The sequence below is a fragment of the Halictus rubicundus genome, chromosome 8 (genome assembly GCF_050948215.1).
Source record: "Halictus rubicundus isolate RS-2024b chromosome 8, iyHalRubi1_principal, whole genome shotgun sequence".
NCBI lineage: Eukaryota > Metazoa > Arthropoda > Insecta > Hymenoptera > Halictidae > Halictus > Halictus rubicundus.
In genome coordinates, this window is record NC_135156.1 from 4,968,757 (window position 1) to 4,988,224 (window position 19,468).

Consider the following 19,468-nt stretch of genomic DNA (forward strand, 5'->3'; position numbering starts at 1 on the left):
TTCTAGTATCGATAAATTCTTTTGTTCAGTCTGAGAAATATAAACAAAGCTAGATAACGTCCTCGATGCGAAAGACGATTTCAAGTCTTGGAACTTTCATACTTCAGAATTTTTACTGCGGAGACTACTTGTCCGATCGGGCTGAATCTTTTTTTATTTTAACCGGCAAGGTTTGATGTATTATTGCAATTTTTCTAGTATCAATAAATTCATTTGATCATTCTGAGAAATATAAACAATGTCAGATACCGTCTTTGCTGCGAACGATAATTCCGATTGTTGGAACATTCATACTTGAGAATTTTTATCTCGAAGATCGCATGTCCGATCGAGTTGATTCTTTTTTTGTTTTCGCAAGCAAGGTTCAACCTGTCCTAGAAATATTTATCTTATTCGCAAGCTCGTGTACAGTAAACTGGAGCAAAATCGAACGTGGAGCAAAGTTTTCTCTCGACCGGAAGTTTCCGGTCAGAACGTCTCCCCCGGTTAGCTCGATGTCCAGCATGCGAGGTAAACTCGCAGTCGAAATTGTTGGCGAAAGAGGTGCGGATAGTCGGGGAATGCGAGTACGGCGACAGTGTTACTGTTCCCGGTCTTAATTTCGAACGGGATTAGAAAGTTTCCGAAGTCGGGATTAACCGGGACCGAGCCATCAGTGTCCCGACTGCGAATTTATCGGTCCGGAGTCGCAGCTTCTTCGGATTTGGTAGGACAGGTTCTTGTCGAGGCTCGGTCCCAACAGAGAGCTAATAGGATCCAAGGGTTCTTCGGCCTGCGAAAAAGTTTCCGCGGTGGCCACCGGTTACGCGAAATTTTATTCAATTTCGCCTGATCCGATTATCCTGTTATTTAACTTGGCGGGCCGCGCGTCACGGTTAGATTACCTTGCTAATGAGATACAGGAATTTCCGCGGGTCCTCGGTTCGCCAAGTTGCCCGGAAACGTCGCCGCGAGTTCCGCCATTGTTCTCGGTTCTTGCACTCCCTCTCTCTCTCTCTCCCTCTGTTTTTCTCTTGTTGCTGCAATGCCAACTCGAGGGAGAAAGTGCAGATCCTCGGGACGCAGTGGCAAATTGCACAGTAGTCGACGAGAAACTCTGCCTCCTCGTAAATACCAAATGGAAACTGCGAACCGGAGTTCTCCGATGAGAATGATTTAAATGATGTTAAAACTGATTCGATTAGAAACTCTTGTCGCGAGCACTGTTCCAGAAAGAAAGTGTGTTACAAAAGAGCCGTGTTATACCGTGCCGCAGTTTCGGTCGAGGGAATTGGATTCGAAGTCGAGGCGGCGTTATCGGTAGCCGAATCGCTCCCGCCGAGGAGAATTCGAGGAAAATTCGATCAACGGGAGAACGTTGCGCCCGACAATCGTCCGCGGCCGTCGAGCGGAAGCAAAAGAACGCGGATCCGTCGCCGGAAAAATTGCTGCCGGCCAATAACGCTCGGAAATCCGTCCACCAGTCGGAAACTCGCGATATTTCGCGATCGACGCGCGATCCAATTACCTCAAAAGTTTCTACGACTTCCGTTCCGACGACACTCCCTCCTCCATCCAGCGTTAAGAGACCGATCGCACCGGAAGTTAGACTTGCCCGATGTCTGACACGGTCTGTTTCTACTGATTCTGCTCGGAAGCGGACAAAGACAAACTCCTTCCGGTGATTTACAACTTCAAGTCGATTTCTGCTTGAATCGAGTGAATTCTACTGTCTTACGATTCATGCGGAAGTCTCTTACTTCGCGTGAACGCTCGTGGTTTATTTATTGGAATGAACACGGTTGCGAACACTGTTCACATATTTTATTCAATGCCACGTTCCTCCCCCATGAAATATTTAAGCAATTCAGATTGTCTCGTGACGTCTCTGACTATTATGCTGTGCGCTATGACTTCCGGCGACCATGCGGATTCAACTAATTCGACCATCTCCGAGTGCAAGATCGTGGGCGTCACAGATAGTGTGCCTGATTTCTCAACATTTTTTATTTCTCGAGAAATGAGAAATAAGACTATAATTCTCGAGAGTTTTTAATAAAGTAAAAAATATTGGGAAACTTTTACCAAACTTTTATAAAGTGAAATATTACGCTTTTGTTTTGAAATTACTTCTTAAGAAGCATAATGCGTCTAATGTGGAATCAGACAATCTACTTCTTTTTATTTTTGTAACAAAATCTGTAGCCGTAGAAAATTTCTTTCATTTTGTGTGGATGTTGGCTTTATCGTATACAGAACATCCAAAAATTGCTGAAGATTGGGTGTCCTTTTTTCAGTGGACTCAAAAATTTGGAATTCCTTTGTTAGAGTCCGGAATTAATTTTTTTCTGCCGCTAAACTCTTGACACTAAATTCTTGAAGGCTATCTGCAATTTCTAATTCTAACTGTTTTTCCAGTGATAGTTCCGCATTCTGAGAATCTGAAAGTTTTTCACTATTTTCATAAGAATCATTGTTATATTTTCCATAAAGTCTGCTTAAAATTTGTTTTGCTATTTTAAACATATCTGCCTTGGATGTTAAATAAAAAAATGTATCTTCTGATTCTTTTTACAGAAATTCTGGATTATGCAGTTATTTTATAAGGGATACAACAATCTTGCCTCTTCTTTTAGATATTTCTTCTTTAATAACAATAAGAAACTCATTACTCAATTCAGTATTCAGTTTTTCTAAAGTTTGAAATAAGAATTTAAGAATTTATATGTTATAAAATAAATGAGATTCATAAGAATTTTCCTAAATTTAAATTTCTCGAGAAATACTGGAATTTTTCTCGAGAAATGAGAAATAATCCATTATAAAATTTCTCTATAATAAGGATTTTGGGGCTAAAGGTTAAACATATGAACAATAAGCATATAATAATAACTGAAGATTATAAATATATTTATATACTATAAGATTTGTAAATATATATTTACCTAAACATTTATGCAAAAATTTTTACGAACAAAACCATATTTTTCGTGCGAAATTCGTTTAACACTTTGATCGCCAAACTAGAAACCCCAAAAATTCCATAAAATCAAAGTAAGTTATTTAATGAAATAAAAATTGCAAAAAATTAAATGTATGATACTGAGTAATCCTCCAACTTTTCTCCTCCAAGTAATCAAGTTTAGTACAATGAATATGTCAACGTAAAAATTCATTTTAAAACCTGCGTAAATAATTCTCAGATATTGAGAGAAATTATAAGGGTAAGTGTTTGATTTAAAGAGTGATCATAAAGGTATTGTTCTCCCGTATTTCTAATTAATTCATACTTTTTATTTGATGTTAAAGAAAAAAATGGCGAAAGGAAAATATTTAAATGAAGCTGAAAAGTTAGTAATTTTAACTTTTAAGAAAAGGGTGGAATTGAATCGAAAAAATAGACCGGAAATTAAACGTTCCGAGTTCGTAGTGCGAAATTTTTTTAAACCTGGAGAAAATTACGGGAAAAAATATGTTACAGAAAGCAATACGAAAATAACAAAACAAGATCAATTACACGTCAAATTGTTAGTAAATTGCAATTCACAATAACTGCGAGACGTGTACAACAAATTTTACACAATGAACCAGATGTTGTTTTTAAAAAACCTTAAAGAAAGCAGAAGTTAAGATTAAGATTTCCAATGCTGTCATAAATAGTCTCGTAAATTCAATGACAAATCGAATTTTTGTTTTAATTTGAAGTAATGGCGGCCATACCAAATATTAAATTTATAATATCTATATATTTTCAATTTTAAATTGTTTTCTTTACACGTACGTTTAAACGAATTTCGCACGAAAAATATGGTTTTGTTCGTAAAAATTTTTGCATAAATGTTTAGGTAAATATATATTTACAAATCTTATAGTATATAAATATATTTATAATCTTCAGTTATTATTATATGCTTATTGTTCAAATGTTTAACCTTTAGCCCCAAAATCCTTATTTTCTTACGTGCGATTAAACAAATTTCGCTCACTGTACAGTGATTTCTCGATATATGTCAACAACACACCGTGTTATGTTTACACTCGGCGTCCGAGGCCTCTCGGTGTACCCCGCGGTAGTGGGGATAATTCCGCGACGTTTATCATCGAGGCCTTTGCGACATATATAGAGAAATCACTGTATTGCTTTGTAATAACGACAAGATTCGATGGAGTCAACGTTTATACGTAGATCCTCGATCTGGAAGCGGGTTTTCGTTTTATTGCGACTCGGGCCGGGCCAGGCCTCATCCATATTCAAGTGCCACTCCGCTCCGTCGAATTGGATCCACCTCGATAAACGCATGAAAAAGCTCGCGGATCCGTGCCCAACTCCTAAGAGACGGAATTTTTAATCGATGATTAAGTTCGGCGAAAGCGACCTGCCGCGCCCTAATCATCCCCAGATTAGCGTAGGACAACCTGAACGAGGCGATAGTCCCCTAGCTGTTCTCTTTATCGTCGTCAGCTTGCCAGACCGTTCCACCAGCCCAATTTGGCAGAGTCTCGGCCTCGGGAATATTAATGTTCAATTTCCTCGGCATTCTTCTTATCCTGTTGGCAGAGCCGACTGGCAAGATCAGCACGGAAGCCGGGAGCCCGCCACTTGTTCGGAATCTGTACATTTCTCTCGGTCATTCCTTCCGCTTGCTGGATCCTGAAGACGCGTTTACACTTCTTCACTTTCGGTGTGTTCGTCGCGGATGAATCTTCCAACATGAAAGATGGTGACCGGAGTATTTCTACATGCTAGATTGCTACGGAATGTCTCGTTGGTGACAGTAACATTAAACAAACTTCTCTTAAATAAACCTCCATGTTTCTGGATTGCATCACGGTGGAAATGGGATTTTTCGTTGATTTCGCTGATCGTTCCACCTTCCTCGTGTCGTCTTCATTTTTGAGTATTTTCCACCATCGGCGAATAGTGCGTTCATTCACTGTGATTGACATTGGAATAGACTTTATTTTAAAGTCGAATTAAGAGTCTTAATAAAAATTGAAGACACGACCTTGAAGATAAGCTTCGTACCTGAAAATGGTATTACAATATACCTGCAGGCTATTAACACTAGAACTTCCACACCAGTCAAAATGACAGGTTTGACAACTTTATTTTAAAATTCCTATTTCATGTTTTATTTTTTCTCCGCAATGATGTAATGACTTTTGCGGGGATAGCTAAAGGAATAATATAATAAACTTTAATTTTGTTTTATTCATTTAAAATAAAAGTAATTTTTTATCATGGCTACTTATACCAGTACCAGTCAATTTGACTGGTGTGAACTTATTGAACCGTATTGTATGAAGGGAAGGACCATAACAACCGACAATTTTTTTACAAGCTTGTCGCTGGCATATAAATTATTGGCCAAAAGAACCACACTGGTTGGCACAATACGCGGACACAAAGGAGAACTCACAAAAATTTGTAAAACGAAGAAGGATACCATGGCTCGCTTTTCGTCGCTGCTGTATCGATCAAATGAGATTACACTCACAATTTATGAAAGTAAGCCGAAGAAGAAAGTTTTTATCCTGAGCTCAAAACATAAACCGTCAAAATTGGAAGAAGCGAAAAGGGCATACCTGAAACGATCGATTTTTATAATAAAACAAAATTTGGGGTAGATATAGCAGACCAAATGGCAAAAAATATAGCGCGAAGTCGGGATCAAGAAGATGGCCACTTCAAGTATTTTTTAATATTTTAGATTTAGCTGGCATTAATGCCTGGATTTGATATAAGGAAACCACAGGTGAGCAGATATCCAGAAAAGATTTTATTTTTCAATTAGCAGATGAACTTGCCGCTGACTATGAAAAATCACGGATAGAACAAAGAGCATCTCAGATCCAAAGTACGTCAAAGAACTCACCTTATTCACGCAAATGGTGTCGGTTAGGGTACTGTAATAATAATAAGACTACCACCATTTGCAATCTTTGTAAACAATATGTATGCGGAAAATGCACGCAGAAGAAACTTTACGTTTGTAAGAACTGTGACGAATGATAACTTTCATACCTAATAATTTAAGTTATATTTGTATTTTATTTATTCTATTACTTTTATTATTATTATTATATTATTATATTATACTTCTTATATTTACCAATGGAAATTTATTTTAATATTCTTGTTACCAAAGATTTTGGTACTAAATATTCTTCTTTATTGTACTTATTGTTATTATTATATAGTTTTTATGATCTCAGAACATGCAGTTCCTTTAAATTATAAATCAATCAATATAAAAATATTCTACTATTACGTATTTTTTAAAGACCAGTCATTTTGACTGGTTTTGGTAGACATAGCTACGTCTCAACTGTCGGTAGTTCTAGTGTTAACAATATCTCTTGATCAAAAGGCTTCATAACATTTACATTCTAAAATATCCAGTAATACTTCTTCAATGATCGTGATACTAGCCTCTCGTGCGAGAAGAATTCTAAGAGTAGCTCTTTCGAGGGGAGTAGCTCTCTCGCGGAGAAAAAGGGAGACTGTCTTACAAAGAAGCGGGATAGTTTTCGACTTACAAGAAATAGTAGTTCTCGTACTCAGTAGTTTTCTTAAAGAGAAAGAATAACCTCCATCTAGATAGAAGTAGCTCTTTCGAGGGGAGTAGCTCTCTCGCGGAGAAAAAGGGTGACTGTCTTACAAAGAAGCGGGATAGTTTTCGACTTAAAAGAAATAGTAGTTCTCGTACTCAGTAGTTTTCTTAAAGAGAAAGAATAACCTCCATCTAGATAGAAGTAGCTCTTTCGAGGGGAGTAGCTCTCTCGCGGAGAAAAAGGGAGACTGTCTTACAAAGAAGCGGGATAGTTTTCGCCTTAAAAGAAATAGTAGTTCTCGTCCTCAGTAGTTTTCTTAAAGAGAAAGAATAACCTCCATCTAGATACAAGTAGCTCTTTCGAGGGGAGTAGCTCTCTCGCGGAGAAAAAGGGTGACTGTCTTACGAAGAAGCAAGATAGTTTTCGACGTGAAGTGAAATAGTAGTTCTCGTTCTCAGTAGTTTTCTTAAAGAGAAAGAATAACCTCCATCTAGATAGAAGTAGCTCTTTCGAGGGGAGTAGCTCTCTCGCGGAGAAAAAGGGTGACTGTCTTACAAAGAAGCGGGATAGTTTTCGACTTAAAAGAAATAGTAGTTCTCATACTCAGTAGTTTTCTTAAAGAGAAAGAATAACCTCCATCTAGATAGAAGTAGCTCTTTCGAGGGGAGTAGCTCTCTCGCGGAGAAAAAGGGAGACTGTCTTACAAAGAAGCGGGATAGTTTTCGACTTAAAAGAAATAGTAGTTCTCGTACTCAGTAGTTTTCTTAAAGAGGAAGAATAACCTCCATCTAGATAGAAGTAGCTCTTTCGAGGGGAGTAGCTCTCTCGCGGAGAAAAAGGGAGACTGTCTTACAAAGAAGCGGGATACTTTTCGACTTAAAAGAAATAGTAGTTCTCGTACTCAGTAGTTTTCTTAAAGAGAAAGAATAACCTCCATCTAGATACAAGTAGCTCTTTCGAGGGGAGTAGCTCTCTCGCGGAGAAAAAGGGTGACTGTCTTACGAAGAAGCAAGATAGTTTTCGACGTGAAGTGAAATAGTAGTTCTCGTTCTTAGTAGTTTTCTTAAAGAGAAAGAATAACCTCCATCTAGATACAAGTAGCTCTTTCGAGGGGAGTAGCTCTCTCGCGGAGAAAAAGGGTGACTGTCTTACGAAGAAGCAAGATAGTTTTCGACGTGAAGTGAAATAGTAGTTCTCGTTCTTAGTAGTTTTCTTAAAGAGAAAGAATAACCTCCATCTAGATACAAGTAGCTCTTTCGAGGGGAGTAGCTCTCTCGCGGAGAAAAAAGAATAGCTTCCTTATATGTACAGGAAAATAATACCAGTAACGCGAAGAAAGTGAACAGTTTCCTCGCGAAGGAAGACAGCAATCCCTTCTGGAAGAAAAAGTCTATCTTCCAGGAAGAGCCAATACCTAATTCATTCGTGTAAGAACCATGGTAGCTCTCTCGTACAACAAGCTCCATAACGAAGCAAACAGCTGCCTCGCCGACACCGACTCCATTCTTTGAGTAGAATATGTTAGTAGCTCATTGGAGTAGTACAAATGAGCAAACGAAGAAGAAATCCAGAGGTGGGAGACAAACGAGGAGCATCTAGGAGGGATTTGTCCCGGTAGATCGCCTAATCCGCGAGACACCGATCGTAGTTAGATTGGCTGCGTTCGAATCAGTTTGTCATCAAGCGTCCACGGAGACCGTAAGCCTGGTACAGCCGTCGGAAGCCAGCTCGGACGGCGATCGTATATCCCCGTCTTGATCTAATTGACAAATTTGGCCGAAACAGCCTCGGTTGGCAGCCTCCTCGAGAGACTCCCGAACCACCGCACCGTTCCCTTGGTCTCGCGAGGCTCCTGTTGCATAGGCCCGTCAAGGGAACACAGCGAGAAGCTTGGCTACGCTCGAGGACGCACCGTTCGCCGCTTATCGAGACCAAGAGCCGCGGCTTCGAGAGGACACTCGATCAAAAGTGCCTCCCTGTTGCTACCTCCGTTGTTCCCGCGCCTTCTATCGGCCCGATCCTCCTCGCGAGCCCGCCCCGGGCCCGTTCAAGCCCGCTTCTGTCTACCATCGCCGTTATGTTGCCGTCTAGCATTCCCCAAAACAGCACGGGTCGTTCAAATTGGTCGGACAATCTCTGAATCGCATCTACCGGAACCCTATTAATAGGATTTTCGTTAGATTTTAATTAGAGATCATATTTTGTATAAAAATCTCAAACAAAATTAGATTGCCCTACCGGGAATGAGTTGTTGGTTCAGCATTGAAATTGCTTTTGCTATTGCAGGATCTATGGAAGAATTTTCGATAGGGATCTCCCGGTAGTAAATCGCTCGAGGAGCCGGATTTATGGCTGCGGGAGAACGTAGGACGATCCCGTGGATGATTTCTAGAGTGTAGAGAATGGTGATTTGCCGAGTCGGCGAATGATCCTGTAAGGCTCGTAAATCGGAGGTGCGTGGCCTTGACCCGTTTCTCGGGACGAGACCGGGTCAAAGGAGTGCTCGTGCTCGAACGACGAAGCTCTCGCTTCTGTGGCGTGCACGACGACGGTGGGAATCGAGCTTAACCCCTGTGTACCCGCGTATTATCGTTATCGTCGACGAGGCACAAGCTGTTCGAAAATGGCAAACGTCGAGAGAACCGGAGGAACCAGTTACCGTCGCCAGGCTCGCCACCCACAATCGTAAACTCGGCTTCTCTTCCCTTTTGTTTCGTTTCTGCTCGTTCCGACTTTTATTCCTCTCGAAGTCCACCCGCTTTAATGCTCGCACGAGTCGCGAATAAAAATCACCCGCGCGAACCGTGTTGCCGTTGTCGCAACGTTCGACATTTTAACCCATTTGCATCATAAGGAATTATGAAAAGAAGGCCTTTAGGTACAATATTTAAATACAAAAATGACTTCAAGAAAAAGAACTTCATATTTCAGCATTATACGAAAAAATCAGAATTACCAGTTTCATCTCCAGCAACACCCTCCATTTCTATTTTTTAGGTAACGAATAATTATAGTGACCAACAAAGTTGAGCGTATGCATACGGCTCCGGTCATAGTGACCAGGAAAATTGAGCGTATATGTACGCTAATGATGCAAATGGGTTAATATAGGGCGGTAACATAAATTCCTGCGGCTATAAATATAAATAATGCCTGTCACAGTGATGTTCGGACACCTTTCAAAAAGGCGGCAACTTTCTTAACTGCTTTGCACTGGAACAACGTGTCAGACTCGCGATGAGGATTTCGAGCAGGATCTAGTAAATATGTAAATTATTAATTTCCTTTGAACTCGGATCAAAGGGTATACCCGTATAGGAAGGTTAATTACCGGTTTTTGTTTTTGTCCAATATAAATCATAGTGCAAGGGGCTATTGGACCAAACGACTCTACGACTTTTCGATTAGTTTCCCAGCTGGAAAATGTTTTTTGAAAAATTTGCAATTGGTCAGAATCGTGGGGAACGTATTGCTTTGTACCAGTACTACCAGGGACCAAAAATAACAGTTATTCTAAAATTTTCTACGATAAAAGTCATTAATAAAAAGTTGAATATTATTGAAATTTAAGATAATCTACACAAAATATAAACAAAAAAATTCGAAGAACAAAATGATTAGTTGCAAATAACAGTTATTAGTGTCCAAAAAATTGGATCCTCCTAGATAACTGTTATCGATGAAGAAAAACTGCTTCGATTGCTCAAAGCAGTTATCGGTGAGAGAAGTTCATTTCGATCACACGTAACACTTATCAATGAGAGAAGTTCATTTCGATCACACGTAACACTTATCAATGAGAGAAGTTCAATTCGATCACTCGTAACACTTATCAATGAGAGAAGTGCAATTCGATCGCTCGTAACAGTTATGAATGAAAGAAGTTCAATTCGATCACTCATAACAGTTCTCGATGACCGAATTTCTTTTCGCTTGTTTATAATAATTATTGATGAGAAAATTCATTACAGTTGCTTACTTCTATCTACCATTTGAAAGTTGTACTATTTAATCATAACTATTACAAATGTCCATTCATAACTGTTATAAGTGATCGAAATAAATTTCTCTTATCGATAACTGTTATGAATGATCGAAATAAATTTCTCTCATCGACAACTGTTATGAACAACCGAAATAAACTTCTCCCATCGATAACTATTATTAGCAATCGAAATAAATTTCTCTCATTGATAACTGTTATAAGCGATCGAAATGAATTTCTCTCAACGATAACATTTGCCAACAAGAGAACAATTTTCGGTTACTTATAATCCTTATTTGTAACCAATACGATTTTAGTCGATGAAATACTTGATATTCCATGACTTTTTTTCTTTTTAATTTAACCGTTATGGTCCCTGCTTTGTACAACTCTTGCCTTAGAAATAATTTATTCGGAAAACAGCGAAGTCTGCCAAGCTAGCACGCAGCTAGCGTTCCTGACTTCTCAACATTTTTCATTTCTTGAGAAATGAGAAATAAGACTATATTCCTCGAAAATTCGAAAAATATTGGAAAACTTATAATATTTGGAATATTGTTAATAATATTGATCGAAAGGGCAACAAACTTTAACTCAGTGTTTATTCCTGTTCAATGTGTACATAACTTTAAAAACAAGGAAAAAATACACGCTAAATATAACCGATAAATTTATTTATTTAACACTAGAACTACCGAGCAATAAATGCGACTGACGTATATTGCTTTGTAACTGTGACAAGACTGTGCCCATTCAGACTTCATACAACTGTTATTGTAGTATGTGCTTCGATGAAGGGGTTCATTAGAAAATTTCCGATGAAAACATTTTTACAATTTCAGTAATTGTAGAAGAAAAAATTAGGAACCAGTCATTTTGACTGTTCCGGTAGTTCTAGTGTTAAAACCAAACTTTTATAAAGTGAAACATTACGCTTTTGTTTTGCAATGACTTCTTAAGAAGCATAATGCGTCTAATGTAGAATCAGATAATCCACTTCTTTTTTTTTTGTAACAAAATCTGTAGCCGTAGAAAAATTTCTTTCATTTTGTGTGGATGTTGGCTTTATCGTATACAGAACATCCAAAAGTTCCTGAAGATTAGGTGTCCTTTTAGGTGTGCATTACCTCACATCGACATGCATTCGCAACAATTATTATAAATTTTCACATTGCAAACATGCATACGTAGGCATTGATATGCTGCCTGTAGATATGCTTATACGTACGCGATTGATTAGTAATGTGCAATTTCAGTTAACTGAAAATTCATTTCCGAAAATATGTTACAAAATTAACGAGGTTCATAAGAATTTTCCTAGATTTTAATTTCTCGAGAAATACTGGAATTACTCGAGAAATGAGAAATAATCAATTATAAATTTTGTCGAGAAGGAACACTACACGCAGCTAACCGAACCAGTACCGGATGAAAATGATTCGGAAGTCGTTGAGGGAGATGGTTAAACTATAATCGTGCCCAAATACATCCAGCGCGTCGCACAGTAGTGCCAAGGCGGCAAAAAATCCATTTTATAAATTTTCGATTTTTATAAACAAAAAAATTATTTTTGTTAGCCTAATAGTGCGTACATGATGTGCCAAGGTCAGATTTTTGAAAAAAAATTTTTTTACGGAGATATACGCATGGTAAATAACCATTTCTTCGCTTCTGGGAATTCATCAGTTTTCAGTGCGATAGTTATGTAATTACTCCGCCTATAATTGAGTACCTAGGGGTCTACAAATCATATGGCTTATTGCAAATGGCTTCAACTATTAACTGGCAAAAAAATTTTCCAAAAAAAGTTGTTTAACATTAAGTAATATGGACTAACGTGAAACCCCTTTGCGTTACGCTCATTTTTTATTTATGGAGGAATATAAAAAATCCTTTGAATAGCTTCGATCTGGAACTCATCGTTTTGGCAAGTTATAATATTGATCTAGCTTTGTGCAAAATTTCATGAGATACTTCGAGATGCTTTCGCCGCAATTTAAGTTTAAATATCAACTTTCGGAATTTACAAGAATGAATCGCGCGGAAGTCACCATTATTTGATGTTTCAGGTGAAATTTTTAAGGGACACATATCAGATAATAAAAAAAATGTGACATTCATACATATAAAAAATATTTAATAACAATTTTTTATGTTAAATATACAAAGTTTTCGTTCACTGCTCCACTGTCGCAAAAATGCAACAGATATTTTTTGGTAGTGCTCCAATGAACGCTATACAAATAATTTATGTAACATAAAAAAATTGTTATTAAATATTTTTTTATACATAAAAAATTAATAAATCATATGCACCTCACATTTTTCTTTATTATTTAGAAATATTCCTAACAAATTTCACCTGGAACATCAAATAATAATAAATTCCGCACGATTAACTCTTGGAAATTCTGAAAGTTGATATTTAAACTTAAATTGTGGCGAAAGGGTCTCGAAGGCTCTCCTGATTTTTTGCACAAAGTTAGATCAATATTACACCTTTCCAAAACTATTACTTCCAGACCAAAATCTATTAAAGGATTTGTTGTATGCTTCCATAAATAAAAAATGGACAGAAAACAGAGATTTTCGATTAGCCCATATTACTTAATGTTAACAACTTTTTGCAAAAACTTTTTTGCCAAATAAACGTTGTACCTGTGGCAATCTCTCCACAAATTTTCAAACAAATTCGTTGGATAGTTTCGTCTTTACAGATTTTTTTCCGCTTTTTGGCCGTTTGGCACCTCTGTGCGACGCACAGTGGGCAATTTGGACAAAATCGGATTCAAAATCAAGGAACTTTCGATATGAATGAGGTAGAGCGATGAAATCTTTTTTAAATGAAAGCTGCAACTTTGTAGAATATGGGAAAAATAGAGAGATTGTGGTACGAACGTTTTTTAACCTCGAGAAAATTCGTTAAACGCTCACAAATTGAAGAAAATTTTAGTTTTTCCAATACCACGCGCGGAAAAAAATTTTTTTTTAACATGCTATACATCATTTCCCATATATTTTTTCACGCTGATTTCAAATCTGGTCTCAAAATTTGTCTACGACCTCAGGATTTTGCAAAAAATAGATTTTTGTGACAAAAACTAATCAAGTCATTTTTTCGTTGAAATGATTGGATGGTAATAATCTGTCTATTTTTCCCATATTCTACAAAGTTGCAGCTTTCATTTAAAAAAAATTTCATCGCTCTACCTCATTCCTATCGAAAGTTCCTTGATTTTGAATCCGATTTTGTCCAAATTGCCCACTGTGCGACGTTGAGAGAAAGAACGCGGCGCGTGGGAAACGTCGGGACCAGAGCTGTTCAATTTTTCCGATGACCGAACGTCGTCTGAGCAACAGCGCGCGTAGAAGCGGCTTCGGAGGCCCGGGCAAATAAACAAATTTATTGACAAGCAGCCCGGTATTAGCCGACGAGAAATAGCCGGCGCGATCGATCCGGTTTTTCCAATAGCGAGAGCAAGCGGCGAGTTCCGCGGCTGCCGCGCCAGAAAAATATTAATACCCGTTCGTTCGGGTTCTACCGTGTGTTTCCTGAAAACCGGAGGCCTCGGGATCAACAGTTTTATTATTAAACATCGCCGCGCGCCGTGCACCGGGCGAAATAAACGGCGGAACGGACCGCCCCGAGCAAAACAGCTTCCATTTTTTGGCAAACACCTGGAAAACCAGCTGCCGCCGTTGCATGAACAGCTGAAACTCGATCGATGCCCACGTTTTCGTTGCCTATCGGGGTAAACAGCGGCTTATTAGCCCTGCTGCCACCCTTAGTCGCTTCTCAAGAACGGTGATCGAAAAATTAGTTTATGTGCTTGCGACTCGACCACGTTAAATATAAACTAATTCTAGGTGAGAAAATAAGTCGAAAATACCAAATAAATTTTTTTCATTTGACTCCTCGTTTCCTAGAAAATCGAGTTTGAATGTCCATGTTCGCGCCTAGCATTTGTAAGTAGAGCACGCCGGTTATGGTCAGACGCGTCGCCGATGAGACATGACTCGTGACTGGATATTTATTCTGAGATGAGTGTGTCTTAATATTAACACTTTATCTACCGACGCCCTATTAATGGGATTTTCAATCATTTTCCTGTACGCTAAAGAAGCTTGGAAATTCTCTTTTACATTATAATCCCAAATATTAGCAGACTGCGGATTCTTGTGCTAAATAAAAATTGTCTACGTCGACATTCCTTCTGCATTCAATAATGTGAGCAAGTTGAAAACACACTCGTTTCTGCCAGGAATGCATAAAATTCACAGTCTAATTATTAATTACATTTAGAAAGAGCTATTAAAAAATCATGGACTCTCGAAAATTTCGGAAGACTCGCCGGTGGATAATGTGTTAAATTATTCGGCGATAAAAATGTTCATCGAGTTAAGTGAAATATTAATGAATCCGGTGCTCGGTAGAAGAAAGATTGATCAAAAGGCTGCCTCGAAAGAGTGGATCGATTAAGGCTATTCGTTTAAAGAAAGAACCGTTTGATTCCGAAACGCATGAAAAATCGTCCCCCAGGATGATTTCGGCGCCGTCTTCTCGATGACTGTCATCCGAAGATTAAAACGCCACGGGAACGCGATCAATCTTTCTTTTCTTTTTCCAACGAGCGACCGCTTAGAACGACGGACAAGCAGAAATAATTCCGACTAACCCGATGCTCTTTTTTCTCTTCTGTTCACAGCTGACAGCAGTTTTCTCCTGGCGAACGCTCAGATCGTCGACTTCCCTATTGTCTATTGCAACGAAAGCTTTTGCAAAATCTCTGGCTATAATCGTGCCGAGGTAATCCTTGTTCCGCGGGAAACCTTTATTCTTTCTCTCTATCTCTCTGTCTCTATTTCCCCGGCGAACTTAACGAGACCGCTGATTTTCACAGAAAATAAATCTACGGCCCCGTGTGGAACTAGTACCGCGAAGAATTAATTTTTAACGCGACGGTGCCTTCTTTCGAGTCGGGTCTAGAAGTGCTGCGACAGTTTCCTGAACGAATAGCGAATATTCAACTGTTTTTATCGAAACGAGCAATTTTCCAATAAGTTCGAAATTTTAGATCCGGCGGAAAAAAGAACGTGTTCTCGTCGTACATTAAAAAGAGAACAATTTCCTTCGCAGTCGTCGGGAAATCCAATATTTTTTATCGAAAGAAAAAATACGAGTTTCGATTAAGAAATAGAGGGTAGTAAACGGGAACTGTTTTAGTCACGAAAAATGGGATGCGGCGATAGAATAAAAATAGCGATTTTTTCCACGATCTTCGAGAGATCCCATACCGCGGTGGGAGCAGTTTCTGACATTTCTGTTCATGATCTTGTCAGGTTATGCAAAAGTCCTGCCGCTGCGGATTCATGTACGGGGAGTTGACGGACAAAGAGACGATCGCCAGGATCGAGGAATGCCTCGAGGGCCAGATTCACGATCAATTCGAGATCCTGCTGTACAAGAAGAACAGTAAGTAGCCAATCGATGGTCGATAGCGTGTCGCGGCATGGGAGAGGCTTAAATGTGGTGTTCGTGGCTTCTTTCGCGGTTGGAATCGACGATTTCGGTTTCTCTCGGTGCCGTCGCGTCCCCCAACGGCCATCGGTTTCCTTTTCTTATCGAGATCCTGGGGAATTTGTGGTCGACGAAGCAGCCGATGTTTTATCGCTCGGCCTTGCTAGAAATGTCCTCAGGACGATTCCAGATAAAAAAAAACGATCCATCCGAGAACTCTTCAATTTTTCAACTGGCAAAACCCTGCCAGCTCTGTATGCTCGCGAACTGTGAATTTAAAATTTCCCGCTTTACGGACACTTCGCGCGAAATTCCGATTTTGGCGGCTATTCGACAGACTGTAAACCAACAAATTGATGTTGCATCGACATTTCAGAAAAAATTACTCCTCTTAAGAAAAATTAAAATATTAATCCTTTCAGTCCTGAAGATATTTTTACTAATTTCGCGGTTATTACATATATGGTTACTTTATTCAAAGTTTACTGAATTAGAAACATTGCATATTGATCCTTCGTGTCCTGAAGGTAGAGGGTGTATAAAAATTAATGGTCATCCGTCCTAGGAGACAATCTACACCTCTGGATCGGTGGACATCTGTCAAATAAACTTGCCGCAAAATTGTTTGCAACAAAGAAAATTGTTGTTAAAGCTTTTTTACATCAACACCTTCTATACGTCGAGAAAAGAAAAAGTTTGAAAGGAACCATATGTCGCAAACAAATAGTTATCGAGATATGTTAAAGCTTTTGCAAAATTTGATTGTGTGGAGTTCTACGTATAGACAAAAGCCTACTACTACAGTCCACCTGACCATGTCGATGAGACAGAACATAATCGTGTGCGTGCCTCGAGAGACAAACGAAATTTAAAGGGACAGTCGTCCCCAGGCCCATACCAAATCATTGTCACGCTGCCCATTAGGATCATATATTTGAGGTGGCAAAATATGAAAGAAAACCTTGTATCCAATGCTATACATCTTGAAAGGGTTCAATCATTCGGTAATTACTTTATTGGAATAGTACTGAATTAGAAAAATTTGATACTGATCCTTCGAGTTCTGGACTACTTTAAATCAGTTCATGGTAACTTCATTAAAACAGTATAGAATTCAAAAATTTAATATTGATCCTTCGAGTCCTGAATGTACTTTAAACCATTCTATGGTTACTTTATTGAAAGAGTACTGAGTTAGAAGCATTTAATATTGATCCTTCGAGTCCTGAAGGTACTTTAAATCATTCGATGGTGTTACTTTATTCGAAGAGTACTGAGTTAGAAGCATTTAATATTGATCCTTCGAGTCCTGAAGGTACTTTAAATCATTCGATGGTGTTACTTTATTCGAAGAGTACTGAGTTAGAAGCATTTAATATTGATCCTTCGAGTCCTGAAGGTACTTTAAATCAGTTCATGGTAACTTCATTAAAACAGTATAGAATTCAAAAATTTAATATTGATCCTTCGAGTCCTGAATGTACTTTAAACCATTCTATGGTTACTTTATTGAAAGAGTACTGAGTTAGAAGCATTTAATATTGATCCTTCGAGTCCTGAAGGTACTTTAAATCATTCGATGGTGTTACTTTATTGGAAGAGTGCTGAATTAGAAACATTTGATATTGATCCTTCGAGTCCTGAAGGTACTAAGAGCAATTCAAATGCCTTAAGTTCCCTCAAAACTGTAATATGTCAGTTGAATAAAATGCTCGAGAGATATACAGTATATACTTTTAATATTTCCGATTGTCCAAGTCAAAGGGGTGAAAGTAGGCTTCGAAGATAGGGGGTGCAAATCGCGTTCGATCGAATATCTAGGAACCTATCGATCGTAGCTAGAAACGTCGAAGCACAGACTATGACTTCTAGACACCAGACACTAGACAATTTATAGAGAATCTCAAGACTCCATGTGCTGATCCGCGAAAGTTGGACTTGGATCGATTTCGAGACTTAGAAACTCGAACAGAATTTTTTTAACAAGCAAATATTAGTAGATCGGAAAAATAAAAAGTCGTAAGAATTTAGGGATGCTGAAAATACATTTTCATTTAACTTCTTCTTACGATCGACATGGAGAATTTTTATTCTGCGGAAAGATTCACAGTCTCGTGACGAATGTCAGAAAGTCGTGAAAAAATGCCGCCTTCCGGGGGTTAGATCTGGGTTAGAAGAATAATTCAGGACGCGAAGGGTTGGCACAGAAACGAGGAACCTTTGGTTCGCGGAAATAGATCGATGGGATCGATGCTTAATGTCAAAGTTGAATCGGACTAGGTTGGTAGTCTGTCGTGATCGCCGTTGCGTTCGTTGACGGTGTCGAAAGGGCACATCGGAAATCGTCGATTTGCCAGAACTTTTTCGACGGAACGCGAGACGATGTATCGTTGTGCATGCAAGAAGTCGCTGGTCGACCGGCGACAACACATTGTAGTCCACGTGTGCGTCGATCGAGATCAAGATCAAGCGCCGATCGGACCGGCTTTGAGTTTCGTGTTGTACGTGTTGGTGTCGCCTGATAAATATATATATAAGTACATATATTCTCGCCTCGTGTGTCAGTGAGACAGCGTGTCGAGCGACAACTTTGTTTAGCGAATTGTTGTCACTGTTCACTGTTTCGGTTCATGTTACTGTCTGTCTATCTGTCTCTCTGTCTCGCTATCATCGACGCTTCTGAACCATCCTTCTCTGTCATTCTCTTGTTCATCATGTCTTTCGTTTTTTTTTCTTTCTTTTCTGACAATGTCGCAAGAGGGTTAAAGAAATAACTGGGAGTAAAATACCCCGACGAATTCTTTTTGGGGCGCAAAAAAAAAAAACAACGAGTAAAAATACCCTAAGCGAGAACCCTATTAGACGACGAGCGAGCTCGCGGCCGAGCAAAATAATGAATGATCGTTCTGTTTAAAGGTGCCCCACGAGGTATGTCTAGCACAGGTTCGCAAAAGAGTGCTCGAAAGACCCACCAGTAAGTCACCCTCGAATCTAACTATACAAACACTATAAACCTATATTATAAATATATATTATACTATAACACACTATGAAACACTATATATATATATAATTCTATCTTTCTCTATCTATCTATATATCTATCTTTATACATATATACATATATTTTATCCTGTTTCTCGAAAGGAGAGTCTCTAACTTTAGGCACCGAAAGAGAAAGTCGACGCAAATTAATTAAATTTATATCTGTTTTAAACATTATTGGTACTACTTCGATTTTCGAAATAGGTACCACTATTATCTATTGCGTTTTACGGATTCTTCAACTTTTCGAAATTTCTCCTCACCTAATGGCAGTCGCATCGACTGAAACAAGCGCAGGCAGTTTGTCTTCAGCCCTAAACTGCGCCGAACAAGCATTATCGTGCGACAGGATTGCTTCTTTTCTTTATGGCGTCGCTTGCCCTGCA

General features: G+C 38.8%; 1 protein-coding gene across 4 annotated transcripts in view; it reads left to right on the top strand.

The window, feature by feature from the left end:
• The window catches only part of Eag (potassium voltage-gated channel protein ether a go-go), a 188,637-nt gene that overhangs the window by 121,163 nt on the left and 48,006 nt on the right, over window positions 1-19,468 (top strand). For all 4 annotated transcript variants that reach the window (XM_076791314.1, XM_076791316.1, XM_076791315.1 and 1 more), the window contains exons 3-4: window positions 15,226-15,326; window positions 15,860-15,992. In XM_076791314.1, the coding sequence (XP_076647429.1) occupies window positions 15,226-15,326; window positions 15,860-15,992 (234 nt within the window). The remainder of the gene's footprint in view (window positions 1-15,225; window positions 15,327-15,859; window positions 15,993-19,468) is intronic.